General features: G+C 55.1%; 1 protein-coding gene across 1 annotated transcript in view; it reads left to right on the top strand.

Annotated features, from left to right (window-relative positions):
- Positions 1 to 281: 281 nt before the first annotated feature.
- The window catches only part of BCAN (brevican), a 66,333-nt gene continuing 46,477 nt past the window's right edge, over positions 282 to 20,137 (top strand). The window contains exons 1-3 of the mRNA XM_006113895.4: positions 282 to 404; positions 1,103 to 1,243; positions 18,580 to 18,666. Of these exons, the coding sequence (XP_006113957.2) occupies positions 18,588 to 18,666 (79 nt within the window). The 5' untranslated portion in view covers positions 282 to 404; positions 1,103 to 1,243; positions 18,580 to 18,587. The remainder of the gene's footprint in view (positions 405 to 1,102; positions 1,244 to 18,579; positions 18,667 to 20,137) is intronic.

Raw genomic sequence — 20,137 nt, 5'->3', positions numbered from 1 at the left:
GGAAGGGACTGTCTTTCTGTCCTGTGTTTGTACAGCACCTTGCACGCCGGGTGCCTATCCCAGGCAACCCAGTAACCCACACTCCAAAGAACAAGGTGAACAGGATTTTGTTCCCCACCCTGCGCCGCAGATGCCAGGTGCCTATCGGAGCTGCCGTCTGCTATTAAAGAAGCGGCGTTAAGCGAGGGGGAGGGGGAACCCCATCCGGTCCGTGCTTGTCACTAACTTTGCTGTCCCTCACTGCAGCCAAAGGCTACGCCGCCTGATTGCGTCCCAGGATATTGGAGAGACAAGGCGAGTGAGGTCAGATCTTTTCTTGGACCAACTTCTATTGGGGAGACAGGGGAAAGCTTCCAAGCCACTGGGATCCATCCGGCCTCCCCCAACAGTCACAAAGACTCTGGGTAATTTACATGACAAAGCCGCAGCCACGGTGGCTCACAAATAGCACCCCTCTCTCCTGTCCCTTTGTGCTTTCAGCCAAAGGCTGGAAATAACTCAATCTGGGGTCCAAACTGCCCCCACTCTCCTGAAAGGGAGACTGTGGGGGTGGGCTGTGCATTTCTGTGTGATGCACAGTGGTGCATTCAAGGCATCGATCAACATCTGTGCTGCTAGCTACGGCAGGTAGCCATGCGTGGGCTTACTTAAACCCGCGTATGTGCAATGAGGAGCCGATCGGGGTAAGGGGACTAGACGGGGAGGTGGAGGGGGGGACACATCCTACTTTTCTCCTTAGCACTTTGGATTGCAAACTCAGGGGCAGCAGCAAGTTTTGGTGCATTGGGTTAAACATGTGCCCAGCTGCAATTTTCCCCTCTCTTTTCTCTTCTTGGGATATTCTGCTGGGTTTTGCCAGTCGCAGAGGGGGAGGGGGGAATTTTGCCAACACAGCATTGAATTAGAGAGCCATTTGTCAAGCTATGTCATTTCTTGGCACTCTTTTTTTTAAAGGGGGGGGGAATAAAAGGAGGAGGGAGGTGGGGGGGGGGGGGGGGCGTGTGCACATCAGGGAGCTTGTTTCAAACTGGCTTCTGCCTTGCCTTCTGCCTGAGCTCCTGGTTGTATATTTGATCTGTGCTCTCTTTTGGAATAACTGCAGTTCACCTCTGCATTGGCCCACTGCAAGACCCAGCCCAGTTCGGGAGGAAAACTTCTCACTCTCCGGCTGCCTTCCCAAGATCCGCACCCACCCGCCTCCCCGGAATTTTCACCCTTCCACTCGGCTGCCTTCTCAGGAGAGGTGAGTGAATGACTTTGATGTCGCTGCTTCCTTCTGGGGAAACAGAAAATTGCTGCACTTGGACTCTGATTTCTTCTGGATTCTTTCGAGGCTGGTCCTTTCCTAGCCGGGCTGAGTAGCAGCTACTCTCTGAACATTCCCATTGATGTACTGGGGCTACGGGGCTCCCCAGTGTTAAAAAAGCGCTCGCCGTTTGGCCCTGGGGTATCTTTTTCCAAGTGCGACTAGATGTATTGTTCTTTCTCCCTCTTTTTTAATGACTCCTAGTAAGAGGAAAGCAGAGACAGGGAATTAGGAGCCAGCCTATTGCAGAGTTGGCCAGGCAGATCTATTTCCTAGTGCAAACAATTTTTTGGGGGGAGAGGGGGGGATGACATGTGTGTTGCAATCCACGCATGAAAGGACCTGCTGTGACTATCCCACCTGCAGCAGGCACAGAATCAAAGAGGGATGCCCGTCTCTCCAGCTGGGCTATTTCATGTGGGCTGATGGGGATTTGTCCTTGGGTCTGGGATGCTCCAGAGTTTCTCTCTCCCGGCTGAACATTTTCATTTGCAGGCGAGCATGTCTATTAATAGAGCATCTCGTCCTTTCTATTATGTGTGCGACTTCTCCCGCCCTCTTGCTCCTTCACCGCTCCGGCCCTGCATATGAGCGTGGTGGGGGGAGGGAGTTTTAATTATTTTTATTTCCCGATTTTTTAAGTTGCTCAGAAGAGGGAATTTAGCACCGGCCAGCGATCTTGCATGAACGGCCGCGGAGCTTGGACCTTGCTGTTTGCCCTTAGAGGGCAGGTATCGGCAGGGCAAGCATGTGCTAGCCTCCTTCTGCTAATGCAGATTGGAGCTCTGCCCCGGCCAGACTGTCTATAATGAAGCAGGAACAGCAAGGAGGCCTGTGGCCCCTTTTAGAGAGTAACAGATTTATTAGGGCCTCAGCTGTCGGGGGTTCAATAAAACTCGCTCCCGGGGCTTTTCGCTGAGACTGTCAATGATTTGGGGGGAGGGATGTTCTAAGAGCGGGTAGCTTTCCTAAGAAGGACGGGCTAGCGGTGCCGGCACTGGGCTGGGATTCAGGAGACCTGGTTTTTTGTATGTGACCTTGGGCAATTCACTCCAGCCACCTTGTGCCTCAGTTCCTCCCCTGTAAAATGGGAGACAGGGCTGCTCCCCAGGGGTGCAGGGAGGGTAAACACCCGCATGGCTGCAGCGGAGAGGCCAACTGAGCACCGGGTGAGCTTGCTTGGGGGGTTTGACACAGGGGTTCTTTGGTCTGTGCTATGCAGCGGGTCGGTGGGAAGGAATCGAACGGCCTGGAAATCCATAAGATGCTCTTTGCATCCCCTCTGCAGCAGAAGCCTGGTGTGTTTTCTAGAGAGCAGCTTTGCAGGGAACTGAGTTGGGAGAAGGGGGCTGACTTAGCTCCATCCATTTGCAAAGCAAAACCCAGCAGTTTCCTGAGTGGGTCCCACGGAGAAGCACAGAAGAGCAGCCGTATCCAAGCCCATATAGCGCGTCAGTTGCAATGACACCCCCGCAGCTGCTAGCTCATGACTAACCCACCCCAGGCAGGGCAACAATGTTTATGGTCTGTGATGCAGCCAGCCGGAACTACCCTTCAAACACACCCTATGCCCTGTGGAGCTAACAGACCTGACCAGTGTTCCCTGTAAGCTGAGCGTTTGAACGACCACCCAGGAGACATTCAAATGCCACCAGGCTGATTAGCACAGCACCTACCGCTTCCCACAGCACATGTGTTTCTATTGGTGGTGCACATCTACACATGCCTTCGTGCACCAAACAAAATTTATTCCACACATGAGTGGAAAAAGTTAGAGGGAACATTGGGCCTGATCCTCAGCCTGTTGAAATCCATGGCAGCTTTGCCAGGGAGCGCTGCAGAATCAAGCTTTCTGCTCCAATAGGACGGTGTTCCTGACGGCACGTCTCCGCTTAAACAGCTTCCCAGTGTAATGCTCATGCTACCTATGTCCATGGAGGGGTTTTCCCCTCAGTGCCAGCAATACTGCCTCTGAGAGGTGACAGCCAGAGCATAAGGAGAATTTTTCCGTAGACCTAGAGTGGTCTACACCAGGGGTTAGCTATGATGATGGACGTCCCAGTACAAACCAGCTCTCTGTTTCCAAACTGGTGAGGGAATTAAGACCTTTAATTACATCTCCTTTTCCCCCCTGTGGTTAATTGTAGGGATGTGAAAGTGTAACCGTGTACACAATTACATGCAGGCTCCCGGTATGTGTGGGGAGTGGCTTAAAAACCAGCTCCCTGTGCGCACCAGGTCCCTGAGAGCCGACTGCTGCCCCCATGTATACAGCAGTTATCTGGTTACGTAATTAAACACATTTTAACATCCCCAGTTAATTGATGACTATTTGTCTTGCTACAAAAGTTTTTGCTCTTTTTGAAACTGTCTCCCTGTTTTAGGATCAAATCCCTCCTTTTGTTCAGAGCACTTAAAAGCACAGCCATCACATAGGAAGAGATAGGCCCCGTCCTGCAGCGCAGGCAGGCTAAATAGGTGAGGGGAAACTGAGGCACACTGAGACATGACTCCCCCCAGGTTAACGACAGAGCCAGGAGTAGAACCCAACTCCCATCCCAATGATCTGGGGCTACTAACTAAATGCTACCTGGCCTACTGCAAGGAGATTTTGTTAAGATGGAGGAAACTCAGTCCATCCCAGGGAGAAGCCAGTTTGGAACAGAACTTTCCCCCAGTGTGTGGTATCCCGGGATCTAGGCTTTGGGTTCTTGTACTGCGCTGGCCACTGCAACATCTGGGCACCTGCCAGCTGTGGATTAAGCAACAGCCCTCCCTGGAGGTTGGTTTCGTCTCCCCGCACAGGTCCCCTCCCCGCTTTTGGCTCAGACCGACTGCGGAGTTACCACGCTAGGCCTGCAGCCTGCAGTTAGGGGGCTGCCGTGGAACAGGATCAGTCCCTGTCCAGTCTGGTTTTTAATGACCCAAGCACTAGGGGATGCCAGCTCTTCCCTGGAGCATTCAGTGCCTTGTTCCTAATCTGGTCCTTGTTCCTTCCCAGACAGCTGAGGCAGAAAGGAACCCACCCCATGGGTGTACCCTTCCTGCCACAGTGCTGGGGGCCAACCCCCTCTCTCTAGCCACCTGCCTACGGCTGGGGGTTAGAGACATGATGCGGAGTCAGCACGATGCTAGATCTCTGATCCTGTGCACACACCCCTCTCCCGCCTCTCTACTCCCATGGAAGCTACTTGCGGGAAATACAGGGTCAGTTCCCGATTTCAATTTTTTTTTTAACGTCCACGGCCTGTTTTGGAAGCGCTGCCCCTGAAAGGGCTAAACCATCCCCGCCAGAGAGAGACGTTAAGCAGCAAGCGAAGAGGGAAAGGGGGATTTTCTAGCCAAGATGTGTAAGGAGGTATCCAGGTGCGAAACAGAGGGACACCGGGCTGCGGTGGAGAAGGCTCTTGCACCAGCAGTGTGGAAGGGGAGGTGACAGCTGGGACGAGGTGATGGGACTGAAAGACGCTAGTGAAGGAACTAAGACAAAGGGGCTGCCCGTGAGCTTTGGCCTGGGAAAAGTAGGGTGGTGGGTTCAAATCTTACCACCCACCCTGGAAGCAGCTGAACAGCCAACGCCAGCTGCTGCAGAGCTGGAGCTGGTTCTAGCATTCGGAAGGCGGGATACCGGACTTCTTCCTACTCCAGTGCTTTGAAACCAGCCAAGAACACCCAACCAAAAATGGGAACCTGCCGCTTTTCCTTCTTGCAGTCAGAGGTTCCCTGAATCTTTATGCCAAGCAGCGGGAAGGGTGGAAAACTGGGCACTGATTTGTGGCTGTTCCACATATTTCAGAAGCTCTCTGGACTTGTATAAGTGACTCCAGTTTTCTGTCTGCTTCTTAGTGCATTTGTAAAGACGGATAGCCTGGCCTAGAGGAGTAGGAGGCAGGATGCTTAAGTTCCCTTTCCACTGAAGATGGTCTAGTAGTTAGACTGGGGCCGACAGGAAATCCGGATTCCTTGGTTAAATTCCCAGGGAACATATCAAGAGTGGGAGGAACCAATAGGACTCCTGGGTTTTATTCCCAGTTCTGGGAGGGGAATGCTGTCTAGTGGTTAGAGTGGAATGGCAGTCAGAACTCCAGAGCTCTCTCCTATGCTATGTCTAGATTACGGAGTTTTTCCGGGATACCTAGGGAACGCGTCTGCTCTTCCGACATTTTTTGAGGAAGAGCAGACGCGTTCTTTCGGAAGCCCTGTCTTCTTCGCTTCACAAGGAAGAAGAGCTTTCTGAAAGAGGAGGTTTTTCCAAAAGTTGGCCCACTGTAGACGGGCCAAATTTCGGAAAAGCCTCTTCCGAAAAAAAAATCGGAAAAAAAGCAGCAGTCTAGACATAACCCTAGTTTTGCTACTGTGTATTGATGGGCAACTCCCCCCCCCCCTCCCCGCAGCAGTGTGTGCCTCAGTTTCCCCTTCTGGTGAAATGAGAATTCATACAATGCTTTGAGAGGAATAAAAGCAAACGATAGGAGTATAGTCTAAATGCTCTCCTGAGCTGCCTTGTTGATACCAAGTACCACACACTGCAGCGGGTGGGGGGAGAGGGGAAGAAGGGGGGAAAGGAGTGCAGAGTTGAACTTGCTCATTCCAGAAAGACACAGGCATAAGAACTTCTTAATGTATTTTAAATCACAAACTCGGGTATCAGGCCAAGTTCCAGTCTGGATAATGATGTTCTGCCTGATTAAATGCTGCCAGAGGCTTTAATGGGATGTGGTTTCCTTCTTCACTTCCTCCCTGAAATGGTTCTGTTTGTGCAGTTATATGAGGCCACTGTGCTCCAACCCAGAAGTGGCTGCATTTCAGCACTCTTCTATTTGCATATAGCTCTGCCCAGCACCCAGACACTTGCGAGACACAACAGGGATGAGAGTTATGACTTCAAGCTTCCTGTGTTGTCGCTGGACTAAGGCATTCCCTGCTTTTATCCCAGCATACCCCAAGCCCCTTTCTGCTGAAGACATGTCTGAGAAGGGTCACACTGTGCTCCCTCATCTTTACTGAGTTAATGCAACAAACTCCTGTTGCTCTCTGCTAGAGGGTCACAGGACTGCGCAGTTCCATGCCCAGTTTGGTAGCTCTGTGACCACAGGTGAGTCCCATTCCCATTCTGTGCCTCAGTTTCTTCCTCTTCAAAATGGAGCTAATACTCCTTTAGCTCCCTGGGTTGTTATGGGGATGCCCTCTCAAATCCCAAGCGCATATTCATGGATTCATGTGGGAGACTGTCTTTATAGTCATTTCCCCCGGCAGGAAGAAGACCCATTTCTGCTGCCAAGGAGTAGTATTCCGGGGCTCTTAGAAAACTGCTCCAAGCACTTGAACCAAAAGCAGTATTTCTCAATCTGGGGCCAATATCCTGCTCGCAGCCCAATCAGCACACAGAACTGCCGCCCATGCAAAAAAATTGCTCAGAGATTTCTGGAACAAGATCTAGCACATAAACCGGGGGCATAGAAAACTTGGTTACGCTCCCCAGCATAGCAGGGAGCCTGTGAAGTAATAATCAGCAGGCCTAGCTCTTCTAGAGAGCTTCCCATCTCTAAGCACTTTGCAAAGATCAGCAGCATTATTCCCCACTGTCCAGACAGGGAAACTGAGGCACAGAGTGATGAGGTGTCTTGCCCAAGGTCACCCTGCAGACCAGTGGCAGAGTCAGGATTAGAACACCTGTCTCCTGTTTCTATTCGGCAGCTGCGCCCACTAGGCAAGCTGATATAAAGCAGCAGGATTTTAGCCTCTGTGTGTGTGTGCATGCGCATATTTTTATGGACATATGCATCTATGTGGGCAGTTGTGTCCCTGTAGGTGTATACATGCATGTGTATATGCTTAGGGTGTGTGTTTATGTATGTAAGTGTACACACTGGGGTGAAAGTAACTTAAATTTCTTACGGGTACTGTCCTATTGCAACCTCCCTTGTAGTCCCCTAAGACAGTACCTATAAGAAATTTAAGTATGGGATGGAATGTGGAGGGCCCAGGACAGAAGGTCGATGTGTGTGTGGGGCTGGGGGTGCAGGAGTCAGAGCGGGGGCTCATGACAAGGAATGGGGGGTGCAGGAGTCAGAGTAGGAGTTTGGGAGGCATGAGGGGGCTTAGTGTAAGTAATGGGGGACTCAGGGCAGGAATAGGGTGTGTGGAAGGGGCCTCAGGGCAGGGGGTTGGGGATGTGTGGGGGTGCTCAGGACTGAGAATGCAGCCCCCCCGAGTACCAGCCTTCTGAATCCCAGGGCTGGAGCCTGTATGTGCTGTAGCAGCCAGTTGCTTACTGGTGCTCCGTACCGGGGTGACCGGCTTACTTCCACCGGTCGCACACACCCAAATGGTGAAGGACGTGGGCGTATGCATGCAGTTGTACAGTGTGTGTGTGTGTGTGTGTGTGTGTGGGAGGACCACGGGTGTGCTTCCACGGGACTGTGCATATCAGTGTGAACAAGCATGTGAAGGAGATCTTCCCATGCTGCCGTTAGCCCCTCCCCTCCCACAGACTGCATCCTGGCTTTCCCCCTTCCTTCACTCTCCAGGCTGACTCTCTTTGCCCTTCACCAGCCCAACGCTCCCAACCCGGAGGCCCCCGCAGGGCTGACTCAGCACAGAGAGAGCCAGGTGAGAGAGAAGGCGCTGCTGACATCCTGTCCCGAGCAAACGGACCCTTCCCAGGCTGGACGTCTCACAAATATCCAGGAAATCTTGACTCTGTTAGGATCTGCAAGTCAGCAGTAGCTAGGGGGCCCCAACTGAGATCGGGACCCCCTTGTACCGGGGGCTTTACGTGGCCACAAGACAGTGGCTGCCCTGAAGAGCTTGCAAGTGAATGAAGGCAAAGAATGGGAGGGGAAACTGAGGCAGAGAAGGACTGAGATTTGCCCAAGGACACCCTGCAGATCAATGACAGAGCGGGGAACAGAACCTCACTACAGCCAGCCCCCTTCCGCTGCCATAAAGAATCCTTTATGTAAATGCAAACCAGACCCCAACGGCCCACTAGTTGAGATTTACACCTAGCGGGATTCCCATGGTCACGGAGCACTCGCCGCTCCCGTTGACTTCTATCAGGATTGTAGGAATGCACCACACACCCGGAAAGCGTGTGCCATGTCCTCCTTCCTTCCCTTTGTGAGGGAGAACAGCCTACCACTGCTGCCAGTGAACGGAGCTCTTCCTTTAGCTCACATGACTGAGAGCTGCCCCGTGAGTGTGAATGCTCTGGCTGCTGGGTTCCATCCCCGCTAGCGCTGCAGGGGGCGCTGTGACAGGTGCTCAGCACTGCCGAGCCATCCGGTGGCTTCGGTAGGCCACTGAATAGGGAGCAGGTGCAACTTTGGCCTAAGCAGTTTGCTCAAGGTCACAGCCAGCCAGGGACAGAGGACCCTCCACTGCACTCAGGAGCCCCTTGCGGGGGGTAAAAGCCCCCTCCCTTCGAATCCCTCTTGTGCAAGGGGCCTCCATGGCTTTTGGGGAGCTGGCCCGCAAGCTCTGCTCCCAGCAGCCTGCAGAGGGGGTGGACTGGGGACTAGGTCAGATTACTTGGTTCTCTGAACATTCGCTGGTTCCCGGGGGGAAGGGGTGGCGAAGGCAAGTGAAGCGTAAGTTTGGGCAGCCTCTGGGCTGCTGTAACGGACACCAGGGACCGGGCAGAGCCCTGCCGAGCACCAGCATGAAGGGAAAAAGCCTTTAAACAGGCTGACAATGAGGCCACCGCTCTCCGACTGGGAGGTAGCCCGGTCTAGTGGGCGGAGCACGGGACTGCCTGAGAGTCAGGAGACCCGGGTGTGTTCTCAGTTCTGCCCCAACTTGCTGCAGGACTGTGGGCTAATTTGTTCCCGTCTCCTTGTCCCAGTTTCCCTCCTGCCCTCTGTTTGTGCAAACAGAGAGTCTTGAGGCGCTGTAAACGTACAGCACCTAGCACCGGTCCTGGCTCGTGCTTCCAGGAGCTATTACAAGAGCAACAGCACTTGTGTGAGCTGACTGCTGGACCTCCGGGAGCTCCCTGACCGCGTTTCAGAATGGAAACCTCAGCTCTCCCCGCCCATCGGGTTTATTCCTCTTCTATAAGCTCACCCTGGGCTCCGGTTCATAGTGCCCACACTATCAGCCCTCCTGGGCCATCTCTGGAGTGGCGGGTGCACGCCATTGCTCTCGTGGCCTAAGTGGGACAGGTCGCCCGTGGCTAGCGTGGCCTTGAGCGACAAGCCCAACTCGGTGGGGTGCGTGCCGGTTCCGGGAGGCGACGTGCGTCTGGCCAAGCCCACGCCCTTTGCTCTCTCGACAGCGCTGGATCTCAGCGGGCATCCCCTGCTCTCTGAGCCAGTGACTCGGAGCGGCAGCCGTTGGCTTTTGAAACACAGGCCCTCCGCCAGCCGGATCCGAGCCGCTGGGTCCTGGGAGCGGCAGACTCCTCTGCTGAATGCAAGCGGAGAGGAAGGAAGCAAGATGTGCCGGCGGATGGGGGGAAAGGAAGTCCATGGAGATGGAGCTGTCAGAGGGCGACACCTGCCCCGCTGGAACAGAGAGCTCCACTGTCCACCCCTGTGGGGTAACCCACAAGGCCCTAAGTCACCGGCTGGAGAAGCTGACTCCCTCCTGTTCCGGCTCCTTGAGGCTGCTGCCAAGTTTCTTTTTGCCGTCAAGGCGGCTCCCGGATGCTGCCATCACATTCTGCCCCCCTTGGTGCATCCCACACTGGAAATTCCCTCCCTGCCCCCAGCCCAGTGCCGGACAGAGGAGCTGTAACATTGGCAGGTGGAACTGAACCTGGGACCTCAGGAGCTTAGTGCGTGAGCCTCTACAGCTTGAGCGTCAAGCCAGCTGGCTGGCTGCTCAGGCTGAAGCCCGGATTCGTTCTTCTCTCTCTTCGTGGTCTTGGCGCCACTAAAGGGGCTGTGCCCCACACCCGGCAGGCGCGTGGATTAGAGCCAGCTCTGCTTTCTGAGAAGAACAGAGGAGACCAGTAGCCCAGTGGATAGAGGGATACCGAAAACCTGAGTTCTCTCAGTAGCTCTCCTGGCCCTGCTATGTGCCTCAGTTTCCCCTCTCGGTAAGATGGAGATAGTGAAGCAGCCCTCCTTGGGCAAGTCTGTGTAGTCTGGGGCTGGAAAGCACTCCCTAAGAACTGGGGATTGGTCAGTGGGCCACAGAGAAAGGACCCAGCCCTCCAGCGGACACCCTCACGGCCTCCTACTCATGCTGTGGGTACTTCCACCCCCCTACGAGTAGGTGTACGACTCCTGTTGCACACTCCACCCATACTACAAGCGCCTGCTTTGCTAACAACTGGCTGTCTCCCCAAGCTGGGTGGCTCATCCCCAGCTGCACCGTAGACGCCCCCGTAGGCACAACCAGCTGTCCAGGGGCGTGGGTGGAAAATTCACCAGCCAGACCACGCACCCCTGGGAAAGGCTCTTTCTTCCCAGTGGATGCTTTCCGGGGGGAAATGGGCTGCCTGCAGCGTTTTTTTCTTCCCCCCCAAGCCAAATTTGAATATGAAAGAATCCTGATGAGGCTGGACTGGAACGTTTCCGTTTTTCCCGGAGAGAGGAGTTCTTGGTTTTAAACAGGCATCTGTCTATTCCAGCGACGGGCAACCGAGGCGCGTGAGGGGCCGCGGGAGTGGCCCTGCGTCATCTCAGGGGGCTGCAAGGCTGGGGTCACCAAGATGGCCTCCCGGAACGGGGCGGTTTTCCTCACTGCGCTTGAGTCCTTAGAATGGGCCCATGGAGCTGTAGGCGCACTGGGATTGGCTGCAGAGATAGCCCCCGGTGCTCACCTTCAATGTTGTGCATAACCCGCCTGCACCCTCTTTCATGCGCTCTGGCTTGGGGGTCACTTTAGCACCACCAGCAGGAAAAAACCCCATGTGGATGGAAACCAGAGGAATTGTGGGCCCCATATAGAATCCCGATGGGCGGCGTGCAGTCCTCCACTTGTAGGTTGCCGACCCCTGGTCTAGTCTGGTGGGAGGCGCGAGATCAGGCAAGTCATCAGTTGCCAGCCCAGGAAAGGGGAGGATTCATATAAACCAGCCCCTTCTGTTTGCCCCGGGCAGCTGGAATTTTAAGGCAACGGGGCAGGACGTGCTTCGAAGATACCATGGGAGCTCTCGTCAGGCTGCGTGGAAAGGGCAGGCTGGTCTTTGCAAAGCCGAGCAGCCGTCCTCGGACAGCCTGTCCGGGCATGTGTGTATGCCCACGGGAGTGCACGCATGTGGGTGCATGGGCAAGCGTGTAGGCCCTGGCGGTGTGCACAGAAGCAGCCGCACGTGAGGGCACATGCATGGGGGAGAGGAGGTGCGTGCCGACGTGCGATTCTGCACCCGCGGGTGCGCAGGCCGGTGCACGTGTGGGGCAGACGCTGTGGATGCCTGTTGAAAGGGGGACTTCTCTTCCCCTCCTCCTTGGAAACGGGCCAGGGTCGGGAGGTGCTGCTGCTGACTCACTCTGCAGCCAAGTCCCTGGAAAGCCACCTCCTGTCTCTTCTTTGCTCTGGTTTCCTGCAGGCTGACAATGCACCTTGTGATCCAGGATGACTAATCCTCACATGGTGTGTGTGTGGGGGGGGAGGGCCTTGAATGAGGGGCAGAGCAGGTGACCCTCCAACAAGGAGAGAAGCTGCTGAGAAGGAAGGAACTGGCTCGGGGCAGTGGAGGGGCAGGAGAGGGGCTGAAGAAATGAGGGTCAAGGAGGAGTTGGCAAAGCTGGGGACAAGCCAAGCAGCTGCCAGACTCCTCTGCTTCCAGCCTGCCGGGGCCCCGGCATCTCATCACACACTGGCGGGGCGAAGAGGAGCAGCTATGTCCAGCCAGTGCCCTCAAACTTCCCCACGCTGCTGCTAAGAGCCAGCCTGGAGCCTTCCTGCTGGTTCCAGTGCTGCCCAGGGATGGGAGAGGCATGCCCCAGGGTTGAATTCTTGATCCATGGGCCACAGATCTAAGATACCGGAGCCTGACTTTATGCCCCCTGGGGACATCATTCAGACGGGGAAGAGGTGACCCTGGGCAATGTTCCCTCTCTAGTTTTCCATCCCTGTGCAGAATACATTTTGTTGTGTGCACCGAGGCATGTTCAGATGTGCACCACTGGCAGAAACACCAGCTGTGGGAGTCGGTGGGTGCTCTGCTAATCAGTTGGGCGGCAGCTAAATCTCTCCAGGGCGGCCGCCCCAGCGTTCCGCCTATAGGGAACACGGACCCTGGATTAGTCCTTCCCTATGTGCCCCACATCTAAGATACTTACCTGATCCATCACAAGCTGTGGTGTATTTATCCTCACAACAGCTCTAGGAGGTGCTGTTCTTCCCATTGTTTCTTCAGGGAGACTAAGTAAGGGTATGTCTACACTACAAAGTTAGTTCGAACTAACGGACGTTAGTTCGAACTAACTTTAATAGGTGCTACACTAGCGCTCCGCTAGTTCGAATTTGAATCGAACTAGCGGAGCGCTTAGTTCGAACTAGGTAAACCTCATTTTACGAGGACTAACGCCTAGTTCGAACTAGCTAGTTCGAACTAAGGGCTGTGTAGCCCTTTAGTTCGAACTAGTGGGAGGCTAGCCCTCCCCAGGTTTCCCTGGTGGCCACTCTGGCCAACACCAGGGAAACTCTATGCCCCCCTCCCAGCCCCGGACCCCTTAAAGGGGCACGGGCTGGCTACGGTGCCCGTGCCAGGTGCAAGCCTGCCAGCACCCAGCTAGCAGACCCTGCACCTGGCACGGCACAGAGCCACCCACCCGATGCCCCCCAGCCCACCCCCTCTTGCCGGGACCAGGCTGGCGGCTCCCGGGAGCTTGCCCTGGACCGCAAGAGGCGGGCACCTTCCTGGGCTAGTGCGGACATCGTGGACCTCGTCCACGATCTCCGCACTAGGCACAGAAAAGTGGCCGTCTAGGGCAGGAGAGCTGCCAGCCTGGCCACCCAGGACCAGGTGTGCATGAAAATCAAGGGGGTCCACTGAGACCCCCAACACTGAGCCCTGAGCTTACAATGGCCGTACTGGGTCAGACCAAAGGTCCATCTAGCCCAGTAGCCTGTCTGCCGACAGCGGCCAACCCTAGGGACCCTGGAGGGGATGGACCGAAGACAATGACCAAGCCATTTGTCTCGTGCCATCCCTCTCCAGCCTTCCACAAACTTTGGGCAGGGACACCACTCCTACCCTCTGGCTAATAGGACTCCATTGACCCAACCTCCATCACTTTATCTCACTTCCCTTTAAACTCTGTTCTAGTTCTAGCCTTCACAGCCTCCTGCAGCAAGGAGTTCCACAGGTTAACTATTTGCTTTGTCAACAACAACAACTTTCTCTTACTAGTTTCAAGCCTGCTACCCATTCCTTTCCTTTGGTGTCCTCTAGTCCTTCTTTATGGGAACTCATGAAGAACTTTTATGAATGCACCCTCTCCACCCAACCCCTGCTTTTAGAGACCTCTATCCTGTCCCCCCTCCGTCTCCTCTTTTCTAAGCTGAACAGTCCCAGTCTCTGTAGCCTTTCTTCATCTGGGACCTGTTCCCAACCCCTGATCATGTTAGTTGCCCTCCCCTCTTCCAGCCTTTCTCTTCCCCTCTCCCACCTCCTTTTCCCAGTCTCCCCCAGTTTTGTTCAATAAAGACAGAGTCAATGTTGGAAGAAACGTTATCTTTATTTTGTACATCAATAAGAAGGGGGGCTAGGGAAGGGTAAGTGGAAGGAGGTGAGGGAGGAATGGGGTACGAGCCCCCAATGGGGAGGACTGGGCTGGCTCTGCGGGCTTCTGGGGGTGGAAGCTCTCCTGCAGCCCCCCAATTACTCCCTCTCCCCAGATGGCAGCCTGCGGCAAGTGCAGCCGGGCTGATGGCCGAGTGGTGTGATGTGCCCAGTGTGGGCACTCAGGGCACTCCAAGCCAGAACTTCTTTGCAAGCGGGGCACCCCTTAGAACTGTGTGTCCGGGGTGGGGGTCGGGACCCTTTAAGCGCAGCCCTCGGCTAGCCTGAGACAGCATCTCCATGCTCTAAGTCCTCCTTTTATGCCCTGCTGGCACTGCTTCCGGCCATCCTTAAGCCCTGTTCAGAGTCCACTCAATGTGGACTTACTAGTTCGAACTAGCAAAACGCTAGTTCGAACTAGTTTTTAGTTCTAGATGCGTTAGTTCGAACTAGCTTAGTTCGAATTAACTAATTCGAACTAAGTTAGTTCGAACTAACTTTGTAGTGTAGACATACCCTGACCTACCCAAGGCCGTTGAGAGGGTCTGTGGCAGAGCAGGGAATGCCATCCCAGCCCTGACTCTCCAGTGCTTTATCCGCAGCATCAGCCTCCCTCTCCCTGCTGGCTGCAGAGAGCGATGAAGCTGGACTGAGCCAGGCGGTCAGCAGAGAGGGGAAATCACACGGCAGGGCCAGCATCAGCCCTCGGAAAACGTCTTCGAGATGTATTCATCGGGAGCCGCAGGGGAGACGGGGAGGTCTCTTTGTGCCAAGTGGCGCTGAGAAAAGGCCGGGGATATAATAAGTTCTTTGGTCCGCGCTCGGCATTCACAGCCTGTGAGCAGAGAACCTCTAGCGTGAGCAGAATTTCAAAGGCCGGCCCTGTCAGGCCTCTCCCTGCAAAGGCTGTGAAATCCATTTGAAGCTCCCTTCCCCCGCCACTCCCGTGGCTCTAGCTACTGTCTGGGGCACACAAAGTTCTGGGGCACACACGCTACGCAGTGAACCCCCTCTCGGGTTCGGACCCCCAAAAGAAGTCCGGCCGTCCTGAGCTCACGGCGTGAGGGGTTGCTTCCCACTCTCCATGGAGCTGGGAGATTTTGGCTTCGTTTTGCGGGGCTCTCTGGTTGTTGCCAAAGGCCAGTCATCCTGGGCGGGGAAGGGGGTATTAGGCACAGTCCAGAACCGAGCCCCTGCATCCAAACCCCCTTCTCCCGGCCTCGGGAGAGTTGCAGAACTTGGCAAGCGCCAGCGCCAGTTTTACAGCAGCACCGCCAGACCCAGATTCTCATTCACGCCGTCGGCCCCTGAACGCTAATTTAGATCCTTTTAACCCCCCATTCTCCCCGCCACACACACACTCTGCCAGAGATGAGTAGAAAGGTCCTTAGTGCACATTGGATCCCCGGTGTTCCCCTCCAGGACCCTGGCTTCAGTCAATGCACAGAAAGGCGGGTGCTCTGGGAACAAACCGGGGTGATGTAGCAAAGGTGGCTGTTTGCAGAGCCATTGGATGATTCAGGGTGGTCGCCCTCTCAGGGCCTCCGCGCTTTAGGGGAACGTGGGGTTGGGTAGCAGCAGCACAGCTGGCCCTGCTCCGCTCTGCCTGCTCCTGGCATCCCTCGGGGAGGGCGTCGGGGGCTTTGGGGACGGGGCAGAGCCAGGGGCAGAGACAGGAGGATCCCGGGCCTTGCGGCCCCTAGGGACGTTGTCTGTAGGATCATTTCTTGCAGAAGCTGAAGCTGTGCAGTTGTAACCTACACACCTACTGCATGTGGTGCACTGGCCCATGGAGCGGCCCTGAGACCACATACAGAGAGAAGGAGTCCCCTCTATGGCCTTAGCGGAGCACCAGCTGGCTTTTAACTCAAGCGATAGAGGCGCATGCACTAAGCACAAGGGGTGCCAGGTTTGGTTCCGCCTGTTGGCGTTACACAGCGAATAAGGCAAGGGATGATGTCCCAGATAAAACCCTTCTAGCTGCCCTGTAGAACTGGGTTCTATCCCTGCCTCTCCTCTCCAGTTCTCATGTGCTGAAGGGCAAACTCCCAGCTTACAACTGAGGTGTTCTCCTTTTGTAGAGGCTAGACCCAAGTTGCCGGGGGCCAGATCTGCAGACCCATTGCAGGCGCACAACGGCAGCCAACACTGAGAGGACATGCACTGTGCCCCTGTGATTGTACAGCACCGTGCACAACGGTGACCCAGTCTGGGACCGGGGCTCCTGTGGGCTAGGGCAGTGCACGATATTTGCAATAACGAATGCTAAGTACACCGAAAACAAGCAAAACCAACAAGCTGGCCCCTCCTTTCGGCACCTGACAGACAGTTTTGTGCCTCAGCTCACCAGTTACAGAACAGCTCAAAGGAGGCCAGATTTGTGAGGCTCGATCCGTTATCAAAAGGGAAACATGTAGGGTCTGTCTAAACTGCAGTGTAAGCCTGGGGTGAGGAGGCTTAGGGTCTTATGTCACCCCCAGGCAGGAATGGTTGAACCCTGAGTCTCAACCGGGGGCTGCAGCTTCTACACCAGCAATGGGCAATCCAGGCTAATGAGTGGCCACGTGAGTGGCCTCCTTCATTTCAGTGGCTCACTAGTTGGGCGTAACCAAGACGTTCTACCAGGAGGGTCGCTTTGCTCACTATACTTGTGCACCTAGAATGTGCGGGGGGTGCTGACTGCACCGTAGCAGCGCTGTGATTGGCTGCAGAGGGAGTGCCGGGTGTGCACAACACTGACTGTGAGCAAGCCACACACCCCTCACTTTGCTTGCCCTGGCTCCACGGGTGGGTCACTTTAGTAACACTGGTAGGGGAAAAAAATGACGTAAATGGAAACCAGCAGAATCGGGCAACAGTCAACACAATGTCTCACTGGCCTCATGTAGAACTCCAATGGCTCTAGCGTTGCCAGGTGTCTGGTATTGACCCGGACAGTCCGGTGTTTTTGCCTCCTGTCTGGTAAAAATTTTTTTTTCCCCAGCCAGAAGGCAAAAATACCGGACACCTGGCAACCCTACGACACACTCAGAAACTGGGCCCGGCCTCCGGACACCCCCTGGGCTCTGGCCCCCCCTCCCCCCGGCCCTCCTGCTTACTTGGTTCCGCAGGGAAGCTCCCTTCTGGCTCGATCAAAAAAAAAAGATGGCCACTGGCAAAAAAATGCAATGTCTCCCCTGGGTCTTAGTGCTCAACCTCTCCTCTTCCTCTCCCTAGTCTGACTCTGCACGCAATTAAAGGGGCCATACTGTTTTTATTTATTTATTTATTTATTTTTTGCTTAATAACTCTTGGGGGTCCTTCCCCCCCCAACAACTTTGGTCTCCCTCCCCCTTTTTTCCCCCCCTCAACAGAATTTTTCTGGTGGTTTTTTTTTGGGGGGGTGGGGGATGTTCCGTATTTTTTCTGAAACCATCTGGTAACCCTAAATGGGTCGCAGGCAGCCCTTGGGCCACGGTTGCCCACCATGGCCTTATTCAGGCCCGAGTCCCACCTCCCAAATCCCAGACTGTCCAGCACCCTCCCAGAGCCCAGCCCCTCCCGCCCTTGTCTTGTGGTGCACTGTGGGAAATCTTGACTCACCACCAAAGCTGAGTGTGCAGAGAGCAGAGAACGTCAGCCCATGGGATTGTGGGATACTCTGGGTTGACTCTGACTGCACAGGGCAGTGTCTATAGTGCATAGCAATAGGACTTGAACCCTGGGTCCCGGCTTGACTCAGGCTCGGATCCTCTCCTGCTTTTGGGTCCGGGGGCCCTAGAACTGAGCCATGTGTGTAGATGGAAAAGAGTTCGGCTGGAGCCTGAGCTTATACTGCAATAGATATTCACCATGGCTTGGGGGATTGATACACCTGTATTCAGTGCTGAATTTAGGCGGTGGGTGGTCAATGACACATGGGACGAGGATGATCTTGATTAACTTTCCCCTTCTCTGAGGCTACGTCTACACTGCGGCAGGTTTTTGGAAGAGGAAATGCAAATGGAGGGCTCATTTGCAAATCTCGCGCTCTCATTTACATATTCTCCTCCGATCCTTTTTGAGGAAGAGGTTTCTGTGATAAAAAGCTCTGTGTCGACGGGGCCATTTGTCGGAAAAAACCCATTTTGCGCAAGTGCCCTTATTCCTCAAAAAGTTTACAGGCTCTTGCACACAAAAGGGGTTTTTCCGACAAACGGCCCCGTCGACACAGAGCTTTTTATTGCAGAAACCTCTTCCACAAAAGGGATCGGAGGAGAATATGCAAATGAGAGCGCGAGATTTGCAAATGAGCCCTCCATTTGCATTTCCTCTTCCGAAAAACTGCCGCAGTGTAGACATAGCCTGAGTGAGCAGGAAGTCTGTGGAAAATATACTGATTATTTCATGACAGACGGTATCATGATGGACACACACACCAGGGGGCTGAATTAAGGTTACATGGGCAACCTTAACTCTGGCCTTTATAGAAGGTATTTATGTATGCAAATGTATCTTTTTCCAGTCCCTCCTTCACCCTGAATAATTCTTATTGTAAAACCCAGGTATTTTCCAGTAAAAATTGAAAATGAAGGGGCTTACTCACTCCTCTTATGTTTTTCCTCCCTCCCAGGTGGAGTGATGACCGACACCATGCTGCTGCTCTGGGTATTTGCCCGCCTTGCTTTTACAGATGCATTTATCTCTGGGGACAGTACAGGTAATGCCAGTACCCTCTGAGCCAGTTGGCAGGCAGCTTTGCAGGGACTGTACATGAAAACTGTTCAACACTGGTTTGAGAGGCAGTAGGACTGCATAGGACACCGGGCTGCCCCTCTAGAGACCTGGGTTCTAGTCCCAGCTTTGCCTCTTCCCCCTCAGCTTGGGCCAGTAACTTCTGTTTAGTATGTCTCGTCTCATTGGGTCCCAGGCAGTGATCTGTCCCCTACTATGGGCGCACACAGAGCCCAGCACAATGAAACCCTGGTCTTGCTCTGGGTAGGTCTCTAGGGAGCACGTCTACACTAGGAAGCTATTTTGAAATAACTCCCGAAATGATAATTTCGAACTAGAGTGTCCACACTACGGGGAAGCCTCGAAATTAGTCCGAGGCAGGCTCTGTTCATGTGGACACACTGCCTCGACTTAGAGCCCCGGGAAGCACCGGGGAGTCTTTGGTCTGAATGACGCCGAGGAGTTGTTATTTCGAAATAGCGGCACCCGAGCGTCCACACTACCGCTATTTCGAAATGAGCGTCACTCCCTGTGGAAAGCAGGAGTTGTTATGTGGAAGTAACTAGCCCCTTCTTTTGAAATGACGGGCTTGGTAGCGGGGTAACTCCCTAGTGTAGACCAGGGCTAGGTCAGGGGGTCTCAATTCCCCCCCCCCCCCCATGCTGTAAACACTTCACAGCCCACCTGTGCTACTCTAAATGGCTGTTCCAGGCTTTTCCATGCAGCAAGCAGGGCAATTGGCCATGGGCAGGACCGTTCCTAAGCCGGGGGAGGGCACGGTACCCAGGGAACCCACCCCCACCCTGTACGCCACTGCCTTGCCCCCACTCCCTGTTCTGTCCCCTTGCCTGGGAGGCCCGGTGTGGGGCAGCACTAGGGGTTGCCTGGGAGGCCCGGTGTGGGGCAGCACTAGAGGTTGCCTGGGAGGCCCGGTGTGGGGCAGCACTAGGGGTTGCCTGGGAGGCCTGGTGTGGAGCAGCACTAGGGGTTGCCTGGGAGGCCCGGTGTGGGGCAGCACTAGGGGTTGCCTGGGAGGCCCGGTGTGGGGCAGCACTAGGGGTTGCCTGGGAGGCCCGGTGTGGGGCGGCACTAGGGGTTGCCTGGGAGGCCCGGTGTGGGGCGGCACTAGGGGTTGCCTGGGAGGCCCGGTGTGGGGCGGCACTAGAGGTTGCCTGGGAGGCCCGGTGTGGGGCGGCACTAGGGGTTGCCTGGGAGGCCCGGTGTGGGGCGGCACTAGGGGCTGCCTGGGAGGCCCGGTGTGGGGCGGCACTAGGGGTTGCCTGGGAGGCCCGGTGTGGAGCAGCACTAGGGGTTGCCTGGGAGGCCCGGTGTGGGGCGGCACTAGGGGTTGCCTGGGAGGCCCGGTGTGGGGCGGCACTAGGGGTTGCCTGGGAGGCCCGGTGTGGGGCGGCACTAGGGGCTGCCTGGGAGGCCCGGTGTGGGGCGGCACTAGGGGT

This window comes from Pelodiscus sinensis, chromosome 24 (genome assembly GCF_049634645.1).
Source record: "Pelodiscus sinensis isolate JC-2024 chromosome 24, ASM4963464v1, whole genome shotgun sequence".
Taxonomy (NCBI): Eukaryota; Metazoa; Chordata; order Testudines; family Trionychidae; genus Pelodiscus; species Pelodiscus sinensis.
The sequence above is the reverse complement of the archived record's forward strand: the minus strand, read 5'-3'. Positions and strand labels throughout refer to the sequence as shown.